Source organism: Acanthochromis polyacanthus, chromosome 8, assembly GCF_021347895.1.
Source record: "Acanthochromis polyacanthus isolate Apoly-LR-REF ecotype Palm Island chromosome 8, KAUST_Apoly_ChrSc, whole genome shotgun sequence".
Lineage (NCBI taxonomy): Eukaryota > Metazoa > Chordata > Actinopteri > Pomacentridae > Acanthochromis > Acanthochromis polyacanthus.
The window spans coordinates 6,743,381-6,762,856 of NC_067120.1; the positions used below are offsets into that span (position 1 = coordinate 6,743,381).

At 41.6% G+C, this 19,476-nt stretch overlaps 1 protein-coding gene across 1 annotated transcript in view; it reads right to left on the reverse strand.

Annotated features, from left to right (window-relative positions):
* b4galnt4a (beta-1,4-N-acetyl-galactosaminyl transferase 4a) overlaps positions 1-19,476 on the reverse strand; it is a 154,532-nt gene that overhangs the window by 103,167 nt on the left and 31,889 nt on the right. Inside the window, 1 exon segment of the mRNA XM_051951651.1 lies at positions 1,685-1,797. Coding sequence (XP_051807611.1) covers positions 1,685-1,797 — 113 coding nt within the window.

A 19,476-nucleotide genomic window follows, 5' to 3' on the forward strand; every position in this document is an offset into this window, starting at 1 on the left:
AATACTGACAATATCTTTAAATAAACTGCAACGAAGTTGGTTTCTGTTCCGCTCACAGCCCATGGATTCCCTTATGTCCCGATGTAATGATCCTCACTTTAGTAGGCGAGGAAAAGCTTTTTATTGTCAAAATACCAGAAACTAACTGTGATAAACTTGATTAAGCTGTATCTGTCTACAGCCTTTGCTCTTCAAGGGTTTAGAGATAAAAAATTCAACATAGCCAAATATGCGTTGAACATTTAATTACTGCAGATTGTCAGCCTTCACGGCCTGATTCTTCAGCACCTCAGGTAGTTTTACAGATAGCTGAGCCTCAGGCAAGATACCACTTCAAGGCAGACAGGCTGTCAACATGAGTGGCAAGTGCAAGGGTGGAAACCTGGTCAACTGAAGTAGTGGAAAGAACGGATTAATAATATATCACCTGGCCCAAGGCAAGATGATGAATGGTGAATCTTGAGAGCATTAAATTAGTCTTTTTACTTGACTAAAGCAGACAGAAAACAGCTTGACGCGATTTATGTGAGGAAAGAGAGACAAAACACTATAGAACAACACTGCATATTTGGCTACTTGATGTGATTTCTGAGATGTGTATACCCCCAGAGGAGTGTTTTCGATCTCATTTAGAAATTAAACCTGTTGTCCTGCAGAGATGAGATAATAATGTAATAAGCATCCGTGTAGAAGATCAACATTTCCTGACTGTCGAAGGCCCTTTAAGTCAATTATCCCTGCCAAGCAGAAATTAGCTAAATATTTATCTTTGCAATCCAGCTGAACAGACATTCAGATCAAATTTAGTTCATCACTGTTTGTTTTTTGAGAAGACTTCTGATAGCAATCCTCACTTTAACTGGAAACAACAGGGGCTTGTCATTTCAGCACATAACTGAAGGCAATCTTCCATGAATGCCCTGCCGTACTTGAAAATTATTGAAAATGAATACAAAATTGCTGTGTGTAGCTAAGAGTTAAAGCACAGAATAAATAAGAGTCAGATTGTCTCGGTGGTTTGCTGCTGCAAGTCCTAATGATCTCTCACTGTGGTCCAAACTCCGTTTCATATTCAGCCCATGAATATCACTTTTCCTAATTTCACATCTCTCAGCGTGTACATGATCACAGAAATAAACGCTCGAAGAGGAGGCTCGATTACATAATGTATTCACAATATAATTTCAGCTGCAGCCTCCCAGAGCTGGAAGCATTATTAAAATTCACTGCAGTGGGTGGGGTCACGAGGCTAAAAAGAGAAAAGTTTACAAACAATAAAATCTGATGACAAATGCCACATCTTTGCTTGGTACATGAGCAAGTTTTATAACACTTTTTACCTGTATTCAGATCATTTTTGCTTCATGCTTGTTCTCTTTTTTAATTACAAGGGAAAGGGATTGTCTTTTTTGGACAGGGGCAGAATGAAGCACTAATCTAATCAGTGGGTGCACAGAGAACAGAGCCTTAAGTGTTTGATGATAATTAAGATCGGGGCTGTGATTGTTTGAGCCCTGATGAGCTCCCTGCACACATGCAAGCAATAAACCTTATTGCTGCTTACTCAGAGAGCTGTGGGTTTGAGCAGGGAGCATGTGCTGAGGCGGGGGCATCAAAATATTAGAGTGGTGAGGCAGAACGAAGGAAAGAGAAGACTGCATGAAAGAAAGATAGAGAGACTCACTGCTGCCTCGTCCTCCCTGCTGTCGCTGGTGTCTTCACTCTTGTGATGTCCGGCTGAGGAGCGAGCGTCCCTCTTTCGGCTGGCATCCGTCCCCTCCGTCTGTCTCTCTCCATCTGGGCCAAGGTGAAAACATGGACACTGCTCAGAAATCCGGCAAAGCACCGCTATCATCACTATTGTCGCCGTCATCGCCATCCTCATTGTCATCGGCCTCATCTCCATTTTAATCATCATCATTAATAGCATCATTGTCATTCCGATCTCCATCATTATCGTCATTATCAATATCATAATTATAATTATGATGAATATCTTCATTCCCATCATCAATTTTGTGGTCAACAATAATTTCGAGCTATCACTCATTTTTTTCCCTTCTTGCTGAGCTTCTCCGCTGTCATCAAAACCAGATAAAAGTTTCCAGAGAAAAGAAGATTAAGAAGGAAAAAAAACGTAATGGGAAAAGCAAAAGGAGACAAGAGAGAGAAGAATAAAAACCAGTGTAGAGGGGAAATGTGAAGCAGGGGGGGGAGGAAGGGATCGACAAATGGAGAGACAGAAAGAATAGCTTTTTTTCTCGCTGTGAAGTTGGGATGCTGTCATGCCACAGATGGATTATGGGAGTTTTGCTGCACACCGATGACAGTTGCCTTGGCCGGGAGAGAACAACCGGAACTTAAATCCACGTGTGACATTTGTGTGTGTGTGTTTTCTCTGGGTCTGTCATAGAGCATATGTTCAAAATCTCTGTGCTGCCAGCAAAACACATTCACAGACGCACACACGCTCTCAAGGGTGATCAGAACTGTGCACAATTCAATATAGAGCAGTTACAGGATGTTCAGCACTTTATGGTTATTTGGAGTTACAAAGACCAAATGGACACTCATAAGGGCTTCCACCTCTATGAGGAGTTGATATATTTTTTAAAAAAAAAAAGCAAGAATCTATATGCAATTCACTCCAATCTCTTTTTATTTGATCTGCACTGCACTCGATCCCATTTGGCTGACATGGTTCGTGAAAGCACAACACTGTCGCAGCTAAGATGGGCTGCCATAAAAGGTGGCGCCTGTGCCACTGACTGGCCCATAAAAGAAAGAAAAGGTGGATGAGGGTAGGAGGGGCACTTTGTGGTCTGAATCTGAATGCATTACGGTGAAAGTGGTTCATTAGTGTCTGGCTGACCAGGGTGGCTGCAGTGCATAACGTCTCCACACCCGAGGATGTACACACGCACGCACACACACACACACACACACACACACGCACACGCACACGCACACGCACACGCACACAAGGAGGTGGAATGTGATTAAAAGAACGGGGAGAGCGGATGGCTATAAAGCATAATGAGAGCTAATAGTTTTCCAATATGTCCCTTTAACAATGAGTCTGAGTGGGCTGAATTGGATGCGAGCGGTTGAAGGAGAGGGGGAAGGGGTTGAGCTGATGCAGCCGAGGGGAAATGGGGGAAGACAGAAAGGTGCACTTGCTCGCTTCTCAGTCACGTACAGACACAGAGAGGGACGATTTAGATACCAAACAATCAGAGCCGAAAACACACAAACAATAAAATGTTGTAAAAAGTGAACAATTTCTTTTTTTTTTCTCTCATGCAATTTGTTCTGCATCTCTTGAAAGTCTCCAGCAAACATAATCTGTGCAGATGATTTGTTTTCCTCATTTGTTTGGATATCATCTTTGCCTGTCTCCCTTCATTCCCTTTGCAATTTCGCTGATTCCAGACAACTGTAATAAAAATATGCTTTGATCTGAAAAATCATCTCCATTTGCGGAATAAATGAAACCGTGGAGAAAATTGCCATGTTCACAGAGAATCGCCCAGTGAAACTCTTCCTTCCCACCTCTCTGTCTGATTGTGAGAGTCTATTGTGCCGAGTGTTTTTCTGACTCTTGTCCACTTTGGACAAAGTGCACGGAAAAGGTCATAATAAAAAAAAAAAGAGAGAGAAATAAACAAAACATACCAGCCAATGGAAGTGAAGTAAACCTTCAGTAAATGCACTGTGAGAGACGACGGTCGAACATGACACGGACAGCCTAAGCGTGGCCTCTGGGGTCTATTAAAGCTCGGTCAGATCAAAGCGCAAACACCAAAGAGTAGCCGTGCTAAACTTCATCTCACTTCAAGCCTGACGTTTCTGCCATTGTAGAGTCAAAAGCAGCAGGACACTTCATCTTCCAGGTTTTGATCTCACAATGCAACTAAAACTTTTTCTGTCAAAAATTTTAAAAAGTACATTTAACCAGCAGTATTTGTTCCTGAATGGAAAAACTATTATACAGAATGCTGCAATTTCCTGATTCAAACAAAGAATAAGGTGCTGTGAATATGCGAAATACAACAAACTACCACTCCAGAGGAAAAAATACATATCAAATTCACTTCTTTATGCCTCACCATTTATGTTGTGATTCATTTTGCTACTTGTTTTTGTTCCTTTTCTGAGTAAACGCAGGATGAGTCACTGCGCGAGTCAACTGGCAGCACATCTTGCTTCAACCATTTATCGGAGTCTGTTAGAAGCAGGCAATGCACCAGGGAGCAAGGTGAGCCTCCTTTTTGCATCGCATGATTTATGTATATGATCGCCTTAAATATGAATGAGTATATAGAACACAAAGACCCTCATATCAGCCCTACTTACAAATGAAATGAGACAGTTCTAAGCCCACAAAATGAAGACAGTCAACCAAAAACCATCCAGCTCTCCGAGAAAACACAGAACGCCATTTTTTGAAAATTCAATAAAAATCGCACAATAAGGACCTCCAAGCTTTCAAAACAGAACGTCTCCACATATACACACGTGGACAAAATTGTTAGTACCCCTCAGTTAAAGAAGGAAAAACCCACAATTCTCACTGAAATCACTTGAAACTCACAAAAGTAACAATAAATAAAAATTTATTGAAAATTAAATCATCAAAAACAGCCATTACTTTTGAATTGTTGATTAACATAATTATTTAAAAAACAAACTAATGAAACAGGCCTGGACAAAAATGATGGTACCTCTATAAAAGATTGAAAACTATTTGACCAGAGTGACATGATTAACTCAGGTGTGTCATTTAATTGACATCACAGGTGTTTCCAAACTCATAATCAGTCAATCTGCCTATTTAAAGGGAGACAAGTAGTCACCCTGCTGTTTGGTGAAAAGGTGTGTACCACACTGAACATGGACAACAGAAAGCGAAGGAGAGAATTGTCCCAGGACATCCGAAAAAAAATGATAGACAAACATCTTAAAGGTAAAGGCTATAAGACCATCTCTAAACAGCTTGAAGTTCCTGTGACAACAGTGGCTCATATTATTCAGAAGTTCAAGACCCACGGGACAGTAGCCAACCTCCCTGGACGTGGCCGCAAGAGGAAAATTGATGACAAATTGAAGAGACGGATCGTTGGAATTGTATCCAAAGAGCCCAGAGCAACCTCCAAAGAAATTAAAGGTGAACTCCAAGGCCAAGGTACATCAGTGTCAGATCGCACCATTCGTCGTTGTTTGAGCCAAAGTGGACTTCATGGGAGACGACCAAGGAGGACACCACTGCTGAAAAAACTCATAAAAAAGCCAGACTGGAATTTGCAAAAATGCATGTTGACAAGCCACAAAGCTTCTGGGAGAATGTCCTTTGGACAGATGAGACCAAACTGGAGCTTTTTGGTAAGGCACATCAACTCTATGTTCATAGACTCAAAAACCAAGCATACGAAGAAAAGAACACTGTCCCTACGGTGAAACATGGAGGAGGCTCCGTAATGTTTTGGAGCTGCTTTGCTGCATCTGGCACAGGGTGTCTTGAAAGTGTGCAAGGTACGATGAAATCTGAAGACTATCAAGGCATTCTGGAGAGAAATGTGCTGCCTAGTGTCAGAAAGCTTGGTCTCAGTCGCAGGTCATGGGTCTTCCAACAGGACAACGATCCAAAACACACAGCCAAAAACACCCAAGAATGGCTGAGAGAAAAGCGTTGGACTATTCTAAAGTGGCCTTCTATGAGCCCAGATCTGAATCCCATTGAACATATGTGGAAGGAGCTGAAACATGCCATTTGGAGAAGACACCCATCAAACCTGAGACAACTGGAGCTGTTTGCTCATGAGGAGTGGGCCAAAATACCTGTTGACAGCTGCAGAACGCTCATTGACAAATACAGAAATCGTTTAATTGCAGTGATTGCCTCAAAAGGTTGTGCAACAAAATATTAAGTTATGGGTACCATCATTTTTGTCCAGCCCTATTTCATTAGTTTGTTTTTTTAAATAATTATGTTAATCAACAATTCAAAAGTGATGGCTGATTTTGATTATTTAATTTTCAATAAATTTTATTTATTGTTACTTTTGTGAGTTTCAAGTGATTTCAGTGAGAATTGTGGGTTTTTCCTTCTTTAACTGAGGGGTACCAACAATTTTGTCCACGTGTGTACATCAGAACTTGGCTGCAGTGCACTGTGATTTGCATGAAAAAGACAAATCGAAGCAATAGAGATGGTCAAACAGACAGCCAAATCTATATGCGCCATCGTTAATGCCTCCCATAAGTAGAGAAAAGATTAACAGCATTAAAGCTCGACAGAAAGAAAACCACTTAAGGAAGTATCAGCCAAGTGTCAGAAAGCAGGAGACCGATATGACGAGGTAAACTTCAACAAAGAGTTCACTTTCAAATTATTTATCTTCTTCGAGTCTCGGAAGCATTTGCCGTTTGAAGTCAGAGGAGGAAAGAAAAAAAACTTACTGAACCTTTTTCCCTGAGAAAATAAGTTCTTAAGTACAAAATGCATCTCTGCACGCTGCGCAGAACTGCACGAAAATTGCCTTATCAAGTCAAGTGTAACGTGGAAATAATTTCCTGCTGCTATTTTTAACGTTATGGTTACATTTAAATCATTAGCGGTTCTTTTTGCAGAGTCCCTTTATACAGATAAATGTTTGAAAAACTGAAAAAAAGGAACATTCACTGCTAATATATTCTTCTCATAAATTGTTCAACAATCCCAAAAGGAGAAGATAATGAGAACTGCAAGCACTTGTAGTTTGTGTATGGTTAAGTGTGAGTGTGTGTGTGTGTGTGTCTCTGTGTGTGTGTCTGTGTCTTGGATCATTTGTGGACAAATGCTCAAACATTTATTGCCAGCGTGTCCCTCGGCACACCTTAACACTCTTTAAAGAGAAGTTTAATGGATGTACACGATGTACAATAAAGTGTCCTGACTGAAAATATGAGGCAGGTGTGGATATGTGCTAATGCATAGCTTGTCAAATAAAAAGCTGTGATTCTGCAATGAGAATAAGTCATATAAAATGGTCTACTTAGGAAGGAAGTAGAGATGTGATGAACAAACTGAATGACACTCTAGTGTAGGGCTAAAAAAATAATCTATTTCAAATTAAAAGCGCAATTTGACGCAATGCAATTAGCAAATCACAAAGGCTGCAATTTAGGATATACGTTATGCAGCACATCTGATCCAAGCTATGAATTGTTTTGTCAGCGGTTTTACTCACTCTTCCTGTCCTCCTCTGTGTGACATCTCATGTAGTTATGCTCCATCACATTTAAAATCCAATAACCAGTGACTGCTGAACTGAAGAAGAACTTTGTCTATCAGAAAAATCGCAATTACATATTTTTATTTTACCCAAATACATCAGCGAAAGAAACCGTAACATCTGTATTTTCATCCTATGCTTTAAGATCAAGGTCCATGTAAACTGTATTATTTCCAAGAGCCAATTTGTTGCACAGCCAGCAGTAAATACAATTATTGTCAACACACTAATGATTCACACAACACAGAATTACCTCAAGTCGTTCACAAGGCCGATTGCTGCAGGAACAAATGAGCTCTTAAACCTATGGGTCTTGAATCTTGGCAGATTGTATCTACAACCAGATGGAAGCAGCTTGAATAGGAGGTGACCGGGGTCAGCAGGGATTGACTGGACCTTCTTTGTGACTCTGCCTTTGTACAGTTAAGAGAAGTAATTTCGATTTGTGCCTGCAATTCCTCTGAACATCCAAACGATTCCTTCAAACCTGTTCATGCTTTTCAAGGTGAATCGCCCCGACAAGCAAAGAACTATACACTTCAACTGTAATTCACCTGTATACAACTAGCATGTGCTGCTTTCGTTCACTGGTCATTGAGTTTAAAATGACTAAACAAAAAGGATGCAGCCAAGGACGGCAAACGAGGCGACGTCAGTCTGAGGCTGGAGTCTGGACTGTGACTTCCTCGAGCCTCCACGCTGACTCTAATGAAGTAATGAAGAGTCGACTGGCAGGTTAATGGAAGCCAATTGACTACGAGCTCTGCCACCAGCAGGACACCAACCGGAATACTAATCACCGAGGAGCCGCCTCTCTGATGTTGTGTCTAACCAGTTCGTGTCCCCGAGTTCTAAAACAGCAGCAGCTATTTACTGTGAAGATAAGACGGTGGAGAGCAACTTCTTCAACCTCCAGAGGACACAGATAGTGAGCGGCTTTTTGGAGCATTTTGCCGATTAGATCTGTAGCAGAGTATATTAAAAACCACAATAAACAGGAGTCTTATCCAAAGGTTGACGCGGGTGTAATCTATTGATAGAGACAAGGTTTGGGAGGAACTTTCTTCCTCTGCTTTTGAGAAGTGAGCAATAAGTTCACCTTGCCGAGCTGCCCTTTTAAAACTAATGATATTCTAAACTCTATAGCTTTGAGCGAACTGCAGCTGTCAGAGCTCTCATCAGCGCTGTGCCAACGTATATGTATGTGTGTACATCGAGGTGTTTGTGCGAATATATCCAGGTGTGTGCGAGGATTGTCTGTGCATCTCGTTTTATCTTTGAACAAAACTGACAACAACACTGGGTTTCACTGCGAGGCGTTGCTCCACTGTATGTTAAGTGATAGACAGAATGGTGATACAGCAGAATGCTAATCACAGAATCAGAGACGTGAGTGCAGCAGGAGCTGCAACGAAGGGCAGTCAGAAAGGAAAAGCAGAAGAAAATTGAGCATCATTGAAGAGACGGAGCTTGTTAAGTAGGACGAGTTTAGTTTGAACACATAAGACAAAGCGACATCATAACAAATTAACTAATAATAATCTGTTTGGGGGCCCTCAGGATCTGTTCTGTGCAATTGTCCCTCTGGTAAACAGGGGCAATAATAGTGCACAGTCAAACGAGGCGGCTCACAGTGGTTACAGAACAACGCCAACGGTCACTATCACTATTCATTTGCTAGTGTTATCTCAAGAGTGACTCCTACACGGCCTCCTTTCAAAAGGACGCAGTCAAGCATACATAACACTTAACGTTAATGGAAGACTGGCAACACAAGCAGGAGAGAAAATATTAAATGCTTGATGGTTATAGATGCACAGGGAAGAGTCCAAAAAGAGGTCAGAAAGTAATTTGTTCTTGTGGCTAACATTGAAAATACTATTATGTTTTATTATTAAATCACACATTTTAATATTTTACCTTCCCCGAAATCCCCACACTTAACTCTGCACAACCAGGAAATTAGAAAACCCCAGCACATTTGGCCCGCAAGGACCTTTTTCCACACAAACCACAGAGAATCAATCTAAATTAAAGAATGAACTTTTAAACTTTTTCTGTTTTTTTATTTGGTTAACATTTCATGGAAATGTTTTGAACATCTGCTGTTTGTGTTACACCACATTAGATTTCGGCGTTTAGTGCCCTGAAGAAAATGGAAATGCCAACATAGTGATTGCATTAATTAGTGCTGACATTTTGATTTGATCTGCAATTATTATTTGTCATGCATTTGTTTTTGTCTTTGTGTTAGTTCAATAAATTCATCCACGCTTTTATCCATCCATCTACCAACCCATCTTCAACACGGTAATTGCTGAAACTGCTTTATGGATCCTTTGTTTAAACGTGAACACATCATCAGCTGTTCAGCGAGCCGAGGTCACTACCTACACTGGGGGTTTTTCATTCACTATTGATCGTGTTCTCTAATAATCAATGGATTGCTGTTGCTTAAAACGCCAGGAAATAGTGAAAAACACTCGTACCTAGATGTCAGGGCCAAAGAGCTGCTTGTTTTGTCCAACAATTCAAAAGTCAGACATTTTTACAGATCAATTGCAAAAAAATAAGATAATCACCAAATTGTTTGAAATACTGAACCTATTATATTAACTGTTGTAGATTTTAATGATTTTTTTTGTCAGTTGACTTATAATTTCAGTGTTTACGTAGGATATTTCATATTAGGGATGAGATCTGTCATAAAAATTTATTTTAAATGAAACTACAACATATTTTAAAGGTTCTGAAAAGTCTTTCGTTTATTTTTTGGCGATGCTGACTCAATCTTCAATTCTTTTTCATCCTGAAAACTCACTATTCAAATTCATCTCAAAGATGTTTTATTGGACTGATACATAGGCCAGCGAGGCACACTGAGGCCGCTGCCGTGTTTCTGTAAACATTTTTAAATTCTAAAAACAGAGACGTTGTGGCATTATTTGTGCTTGAGGTAACCGGGGTAAACAGGGTTACTGGTCAGCAACAATGCTTTAGTAGACGCTGGCATTCAAATGAAGCTCCACATCTGGTATCAAGGGGCCTCATTTGTGCAAGAAAATCCTCCCACACACCGCTATGTGCTGCCACCAGCCTGTTCCTTTCAACACGTGGAAGGGCTGACAGATGACTTCACGCCGTTTATCTGAAAATCTGACCCTGCTGTGAGCGTATCACAACAAAAAAAAACTAAATTTAAAAGTCAAAGGCAAGTAGGTGAGGTATTTTCACAGTTTGATCGCAGAAGTTGGATGATCACGTGAGCACTGCAGCTCGTGTGGTACCCCGTCTTCTGCTGGTGCCACTTCACGGTGTGATGAACTGAACTTAGACATGCCCTTCTGCAGATCACCGTCATGGCGAGCTGCTAACAGGCGTGCTCACCTGCCTGTTAGCTCGAACAAGTTTAGCCATCTGCCCCTGACCTTCCCCGACTGCCAAGGTTGTTTTGCCTCCTTAACTGCAGCCGACTGTGTATTCTGTTTTTCCTTTATTGCCCTGAAATCCCAGGAGGCCAGCTGTTTCTGAGATGCTGAAACAACAACCTCAGGAACTGCAACCACCATCCTTCACTCAAAATTACTTCGCTCATACATCACGCCTGTTCGGTTGTGGGGCTTACTGGCGAATGATCCCCTTGACCCTTTGCACACTGTCACATCCTGTAATTTGCTGTTATGAGGATTTTGACTGTTTGCTTTGGTGTGCAGGATTACCCAATCAGAGGAGGATTAGTGAAAAGGACGGATATGCGCTTAAAAGTTTGGGGGAACGATAAGCAAGAATCAAACATAAGGGAATGAGGTTTGGAGCAAGGAACGGACAAAAGATTTACAGCAAAAGTGGACACCAGAAGTGCACAGCAACAGCATGCTCGTGTAAATTATTGATGGGTCGATCTCGTCTGCTCGCAGCGACTCCATCTCCTTGACGTAGGCTGTACTCCCCTTGAGCTTGCACCCGCATCGTGTGGGGAAAAAAACCTAAATACGCCCCGCGCTTCCTCTGCCTCCGCTGGGGAGGAAGATTAAAATTTCATAGGAAGACGAAAACAAGACGCTGCAGCTTTTAAGAACACAAAAGTGAGAGAAAGACAGAGAGATTAATGCAAAAGTGGGGAATGCAAGCGGGAACGAGGGAGGAGATTAAACAGAAAGTCATCGGGGGAAAATGGCACAGTGGTAGAGACTAGAGTGGGACGCAAGAAGGGCGTCTAACCTCAACCAAAGAGCCTGCCATTTCCAAATTGCTCACATGTTCACTCATTCAGTCACTCATTACTCAATCAGCCATTCACCGATTGATTTACTTACCCTTCGCTCTTTCTCCCTGCAATGCATCTTCAATACACTCGGCTACTTTTTTACAAGCGGAGGGCCTGTAAAGTTTTACAAGGCTCATGGCTTTTTACTCTGCAATCAAGCATGATGTTATAAGGCACAGTTGACACAAGCGCTGGAGAACGTCACACTGTTGTGCCCGTATAGTTCCTTAATGACTCTTTTAAGTCCAACGGCCGAGCATCCGTGCATGCAGGCACGCAGGGTGGCATGGCAGGGGGCAGCATAAATGTAGCAGGCTTCGCTGGGGCCGCGCTGGCCAAATGGAGCTAGCTAATTATAGCAAATAAACTGCACTGATCTGTGCCATTAGCCAGTCAGTAATGAAGCAGAGTGGAGGGCTGCTGTGACACTGATGAATAGGCCTGGCTCTGAGTGCTCCACTCCCTGGCCTTTAGTTCAGCTCTAACAGCACAGCATTCTGAGAAACGCGAGGGTGTATTAAGACAAGAGGCATAACAAGGCTTTGGAGATGAGATAAATAGAGACAAAGGGACTGTGACAGAGAGGAGCATGAAACAACAAAAGCGAGATGGAGGGAACTTGATGGGAGGAAAGATTGAAAAAGAAACGGAGGTAATAAAGGAGGAAAATGTGCTTGTAGGCCTCTGGGTGTGCAGGGCAGAGAAAAGAGATTGCATAGAGATGCATAATGTGCTGTAATATGGGTCAGGGGCAAAGAGGTCCCACTATCTCTCTTTCTACCCTCTCCTCTGAGCTCCTGTAAAGTTTTGCCCTCCGCTAATAGCTAGCTAAAGCCACTTAGGAAAATTCAAATAACAAAAAGGGGGGAAAAAAAGATGCTTGGATGGAGACAAATATAAAATCAGAGTCCCAACTCCCAGCGCACATTTCAAAGATTAATAGACAGCCTGAAAGAAAATGGAATGACCTTATTGCAGCGTCGGGCTACAAACACACACTCACAAGCACGTACATAACACAAATACTAATGCGTACAGGGTATATTTATAAAGCAAATCTAATGAATAGAATCAATTAAGCATTTGCATTTCAGAGCAGATGAGTTTGGTCATTTGCAACAAAGGGGATCAGTGTGTTGTCTGCTGCGTTCAGAATGAAAGTGAGGAATTGCTCACCTTCGTAACAGCTACAGTAGTTTTGTGCATATACTGTATAAAAAGCCATTTTTGGTCTTTTATTCACACTTATTTGCACTTTTCAGCCAAGTGTGAATATGTGAAGAGCGACATTAAGTAGTCAATAGATTATAACCACAATCAAAAAGGCTATAAAAGACTAAAAGTGCCAACTGCTGATCTTAAAACCATCTGGGCTCTAATGAGGTTTGAAACTTAAACACAAATATTATCTCATATGGAGCTTTTTGGGGTTTCTACACTCATGTGACTTTTGGCAGCTTAAAACTGCCTTGGCGACAACAAATGATGACTAAAATATATGAAAACCAATGTGCATATTTCTAAAAATCATCAGACATAGTGTGCTGTAAATGTTTTATTTCTCTTCTCATATTATACAAACTGCATATTTGCATACAAACTCAATCGTTAATAAATCTGGCTTCAATTCCCAGCCGACTGCGGGACAAATGACTCGCATACGTATCGTAGATGTACGAAAAACTTCAATTTTTTCTGTCAATCTCACATCTTGTTAATATTTGGCCGTAAGCTGTGCAGCAAAACAGTTTGATCCTTCCCCTACCTGCCAGCTAACTCTCCCTGCGCACCTCTAAATGTCTGTCTGCCTCTGCCCATCTCCTCCGTCTGCTTAGAGCCCAGGGCCTCTCTGAACTCCACCAGTTTTCTTATGGCCTATAAGGTCCGCTTAAGGCCCTGTGCTGAGTTGCTATGGATACAAAGGTGCAAAATGAAAGCATTTCCATCATGTTCAATGACACAATAGATCAAAAAAAGAGACAGAAGAGACAGCCGGAGAGTGAAAGATGACTGGAAGTTATACCTGCCACTTGCAGAAAGACAAACGGCACTGGCCAGCGTTGATGGACTTTATCCAGACACACACATCAACACAACTGCTGCGTGTGATGTACAACAAATGCAAAACACATAAATGCTCCTGAAATGCCTTGTGGTGACTGTATGGTTTATTTGAATCGGTGCATTTTCCTTGAATAAATGTGTCCAAAATTCTCAGTCTCCAGGGTATTAATTATGCCGTCATGAGCAAAGCGTACAGAGATACATACTGTATGCACACACACACCACTATGTAATCCCCCACAGTTGCCAGTGACACCCAGAGGCAGTTGCTCCAATCACAGCGGAGGAGATAAGGAGGCTACTCGCAGCCGCTGCAGAACCACAACTGTCACAGCTGATGCGTCACCGGGGAAGGAATTAGAGTGAGCACACAGGGGTCGCACGCTTCCTTGAGCCCCCTCGCTCATTAGCATACATTTGTAAACAAAGAAACGAAGGCGACAGGGGCCTTGGTGCTAGGCTAAAGCACTGTCACGCTGTTAGCAAGAGTCAGAGCCAAACAGAGCATCTAAATGAGGTGCGAGCTTTGGAGGAGACCTTTCTGTGATAATTCATCCATCTTCTGCGCTCCTGACAGCTGAGCGGCTGCACTGGGAGACAATGAGAGAGGAGCCTGGGGTGTCTGCACCAGGCCTGCATCCAAAAGAACGCAGACTAGATAAACTTGAGAGCGAAGGCCCAGGCCACGAGTCTCTGCACTGAAGCTACACGAGTCAGAAATAATTGTAAAAAAAAAAAAAAAAAAAAAAAAGACACTTTTCTTAAGGGAAAAGGTGGCAACAAGGTGTCAGAAAAAGGAAAAACTGTAGTGATACCTTGCAAAAAGACAGGCACAAATAGTATTTTCAGAGATTGAGACAACACTTGAGACGAGACTGACCTCTAAACAACCTTACTCTGTTTACTCCATCACACAGCATCTTGCCACACACCCATCTCTTCCTTCTTATCTTCCCCCTTTCTTCTTCTCAATCACTCTTTTCAGACATCTGATGCGCTGGCAGCAATTAATACTTGAATATGGTTTCCTTGTAGATCCCCGGTGTGGTCATTATCCTCCACCGAGTATCTGATTATCACCATCCCAAGGAGTCATTACTTTACTGATCATATCACCTTTGTGCTGAGAAGACAGAGATAGAAGAAGCGGGGCGGTGAAGCAGAGAAGACAGCTGCATCGGACAGAGAAGAGAAGCCTAAAGAAACAGCAGGTGCTGCAGTGGTGAGAGGTTACAACATGAAAGGAGGGCAGAAGAAGGAGGAATAAGGGTAGAGGAGGGAAAACTCTGGAAAAGAGCAGGTGATGTGTTACATACGACAAGGAGAGAGAGGAAAGGGAGACTGGAAAGGAGTAGGAGGAGGATAGAAACAATAATAGCCTTGTCTTATCACTGTACAGTGATAAATTCCCTTCTCGTCAGGGAGTCAGTGCCCCGGCTGGGGCCAGGCCTGATGACAAACCACCTCCACCCTGCACTGCAGTCCTGGCTATTTATGATCAGGCAACTTATACGAGCCGGCCGCGGGAGCCAGCTGGGCCTCGATTCGTCTTGTGTCGGTGCGGTCACTCTCAGGACCCGGTGACAACCTCAAATGGGGCCACTCTGTCACGTCCTGTCTCCTCCCGACTCTGACAGACACTTCAGCACATCATCCTCTGGTTACTGGTGATGACTCATCATTATGAACAGTTCTTCACCTCCCAACAGTCAACCAGCCACATGAGGCCGTTCTGTTTCAACCAACAGCAGCAACTCTGCAACTACAAGACACATCTTTCATAGTGCTTAAATAAAATAATGAAAGACAGAAACCTCATTACACATGAATCTACTTAGTGAAGAAGGAAACTGCAGAGTCAGCTTCTCTCTAATGAACAGTCCAATTACAGCCATACTTAGCAATTACCAACTTTTTGAGGTGCAAGATGCAAATACAATATTGCTGCTGCGGTGGAGAGTTTGACACAAAAAGTAAATAAAGAAATGCACAAAACCGTAATGCAGAGCTGCTCCCACATCAACCGGCTCAACGCCTGTTCACGGCTGTTGCAGAAATCCCCCCAGCCCGCTGACCCTGAATCAGTCGGCAAGGACAGAGAGCTCAAATAAGCAGAAAGCAGGGCACTGCTGGGCAATTAATTCATGCAAGCTGCTGCAATTGTTTGCATTTTGGTTCTTGTGTCTGTTTACCCGTTTACATATTCCTGCTTTGTGTAAATTATTCATGGGTGTTCCTTTTCATATCCTCTGGCGACAGCCGAGGCTGGTCACGCTGCAAACATAAAGGAAAAAAAAAAACACAATCCACTGATCGACGTCCCTGCCGAATTGAAAAGGGAAGGTGAGGGAGCGGGTTCAGGGATGAGGCGCGCTAATCACAAAAGAATAAAAGCAGTGGAGAATGCTGCTTAGCCTTGGCATGAAACACACCCAGCAGACAGAGAAGCTCTCTGTGATTCACATCAGCTTTTCTATATTTAAATATTTGATGTGTGCCATTCTTACTGTGTAATCACTGATTATAACACTTGTTTTGCACCAATGGGCCCGCAAAAGACACCCTGATGGAAAATCTTAAAGACTTCCTGTGGTGAAAATCATGCTTTTTACCTTGTTATTGTGTCCAAATCATATTTTTAAAGGCACATCATGAGCAAAATAAGCAGCCAACGCCATGGCTGAATGTTGAAACTAGCATACCCATGACAGTCTCAAAAACACAGATTCATACATCCAAAGTTTCATATATAACAAACCAATACTGTCAGCTTTCTGCTAGGTTTTCTGTGTCATTATTCACATTCAGAATCCATTCCCGGTTCAAATACGTATGGTGGATTTACTGCAATATTATAATTTGCCATTGTGTAGAGTAGTTTTACAGTGATTGCATCAAGTTGTAGGTGAGCTGGTGTGCTCCAGCTGCAGCAAACAGGAAGGGCTCAGTGGAAGGAGTGGTGACATAAAGACGAAGTATCAGTGTATGGTTTAGGGCTGGGCAACAAATCAAAACTACCAGCGATAGACAACAATAACAATAAAGAAAGTGGCTGACAGAATGTTCCCTTGTTTCACTTGAAGCCATCAGATGCAAATGAAAGAACAGAATAAAACAACAAAACATAAAAAAGTGTGCTCACTCCTCGACTCAAAGAAGGAGCCCCTTCGCCCTCTGTTGCTTTCCCCGTTGATTCCTGTGCAGGTCTCCTGAGGTGTGCTAGTCTGCAGCCACCTAGATTTACGCCCGTAGACCTCCTGTGGTGAAGGCTTCAGCCACTTGTTGCGCTCTCCTCCAACAACTAACAGACTTATCAGGTTTGTGCACTGAGGCTGGCGTGACGTTTCTTCCTAGTGATACCATAACCTGGTCAGTTTCTTGGAACCTTAACCTCTGAGTGGTGGCTTTACCCTGCTCACCCTGCTTACAAATCTCTATCATATTGCACATATTTTGTGCATTTTTCATTGTTATGTTATTATCAGTGTACCCTGACACATTTAACATTGAAAATAAGGTGACTGAATTCGAAATAAACTCATTTTCTGCTGGTCTTTATGAAAAATAGATCATTACAATTTCTCAATAATTATCAATATTGGCTGATAGGAACCATTTTATAATGATACATTTTTCCATCTATATTGCTCAGCAGGTGTAGAGTTTAAATGATCATTTTCATGGAACTAACTTCTAAATGTGTCACTGACACATCAAGTTGAGTTTTTAGGGGTTGCATCAACAACTGGAGGAGGACAAGACTCCATTTACTAGATTTGCATTTCAGCAGTATCATCACAAATCTTCCAGTGAAGATTTTGGAAAAAAAAAATTTCATCTAAGAGTATCTTACATTTTGATTCTCTCTGTTGTAGTCGTGGAAATCTGTACCTACATAATTGTCAAACACAATATTATATTCCCCATCATCATCACAAAAATAATTCATCTAGAAAGGCAAATTAAGCTTTAAACTAGTCATTTCCACACTGAAATCCCTTCTGATTTGCACTATGCAAGCCACCTGTCAAATCCTACCATTAGCATCCAGATCAGCCATTAGCGCTGCAGTGTAGATAATGGATTATCATTTTCACATTCACTTAGCTCTCCAAATTCTTTGAATAACTGACTAAAGATTAAACTTTCTCAAACTCTGTTAAGACCACATCCAACTATATTAAAGCTGCTCCCAGCTCATGCTAGCCGTAAGAATTAGGAATGATTGTAAGAACCCCAAAACAATAGGATTTTGCTGTGTATTACAGTGAGTTGCTTCCTTGTTTTTTTTTATAAACTGCTTTCTCAACTCACTCACAGCCCTGTGATTCATCTAGCTGCCTTTCAGTTTCCTGATGTAAAAAGAAAAATGCAACCCTCAAGAAGCAATGCATTTCTAAAAATAAAAGATATAAAAAAACCGGCAATTAAAAAAGTAAACTAGCACTGCATGCTGGTATGTGAGTAACTGGGAAAGCCATCTGACAGCTCTACTTCCATTTTTTTAGGTATTGTCAAGGGAGATGGCATTACTAGGGTGAGTAGAGTGTGCAACAAAATCATTTTAATGTGCCTAATTGAACAGATGCCCAGCTTGCTCTGTGTTTGTGCGCAGACAGGGCTTCAATCAATGCATTTTTCCACTGATTTGCAGAGCCAGACCGCATCGTGTCTCAGGCTTCTGCATCTCTGCTTGGCAACATCTTTAACAGAAACAAGAAATACAATGAAGCAATAACTGGCTAAACGCTGACAAACAAGATCAAAAACCGATTTGACCGTGTTTCCGCTGTGCGTTTATCGTCTGTGACTTTGGATGCACGTGATCAGCTTATGCAAGGTCAGATCTACAAGTAGTAGTCAATATTGTGTGAACATTGTATTTGTATGTGTGTCACATGTAACGCTTCAGTGCCATGAGTGAGGTAACAGGAGGCAGACATATGGCATGACTGCAAAATAGGAGGTCACTTCAACCCCATCAGTGTTTCATAACCTGGCTGCAAATTTGTGGTAAAAGTAAAAATCCTTCACCTGTGCTCCTATTCACACATTTAATAACACTCAGTAATCCCATTCTTGAATTAAAAAATAACTCCTACTTAAGTCATAAGAGCTCCAGAGGTCTCCAACATAAGAGTAGCTATTCAAGGTCTTTGATGGCTGCAGTGCAGAGAAAGGTGAGTGCAAACCTTCAGAGACATGCAATTAGAATAAATGTGCAAAAAAAATACTCATGAGGAATCTGAAGCAACATAAATGGTTCAATACGAAGTAGTTATACTTTACTATTTAAGCTTCTGTTTTTTTTAATTAAGTCCTTACCTCGAACTGAAAATTTGATTAAAAAAAAGATAAATCACTTTCTTCCTTTGCTTGCAGTCATTTTTCATGCATCCCCATCGTCAGCACTTGACATTGTTCTATGTTCCACTGCAGGTTTTTATCTATTATAACTTATCTTCATGCTAAAATAATAATAATAGTGTAGTCCAATTTGGGATCCCAAAAAAAAACAACAACAATATACAGCATACATGCTGATGTATGAAAACTCATAGGAAGTCTTTATCTGAAGTGTCTCCTTATATTAGTGTATTCAGGAAAGGAAAGGAAAGGAAAGGAAAGGAAAAGAAAGGAAAGGAAAGGAAAGGAAAGGAAAGGAAAAGACAGGACCACAGCTTTTTCACCTGTGACTGACATGCAATGCGTGCTGGTCCATATCTGAACTCTTGTCACTATACCACCATTTATGACTTCTTGAGGCAACTGATGCATAACGGATTGGAGAAAGGAAAGGAAATACAAAGATGGTACCACAGCTTTTTCACCTGTGACTGACATATAATGTGTGCTGACCCATATCTGAAC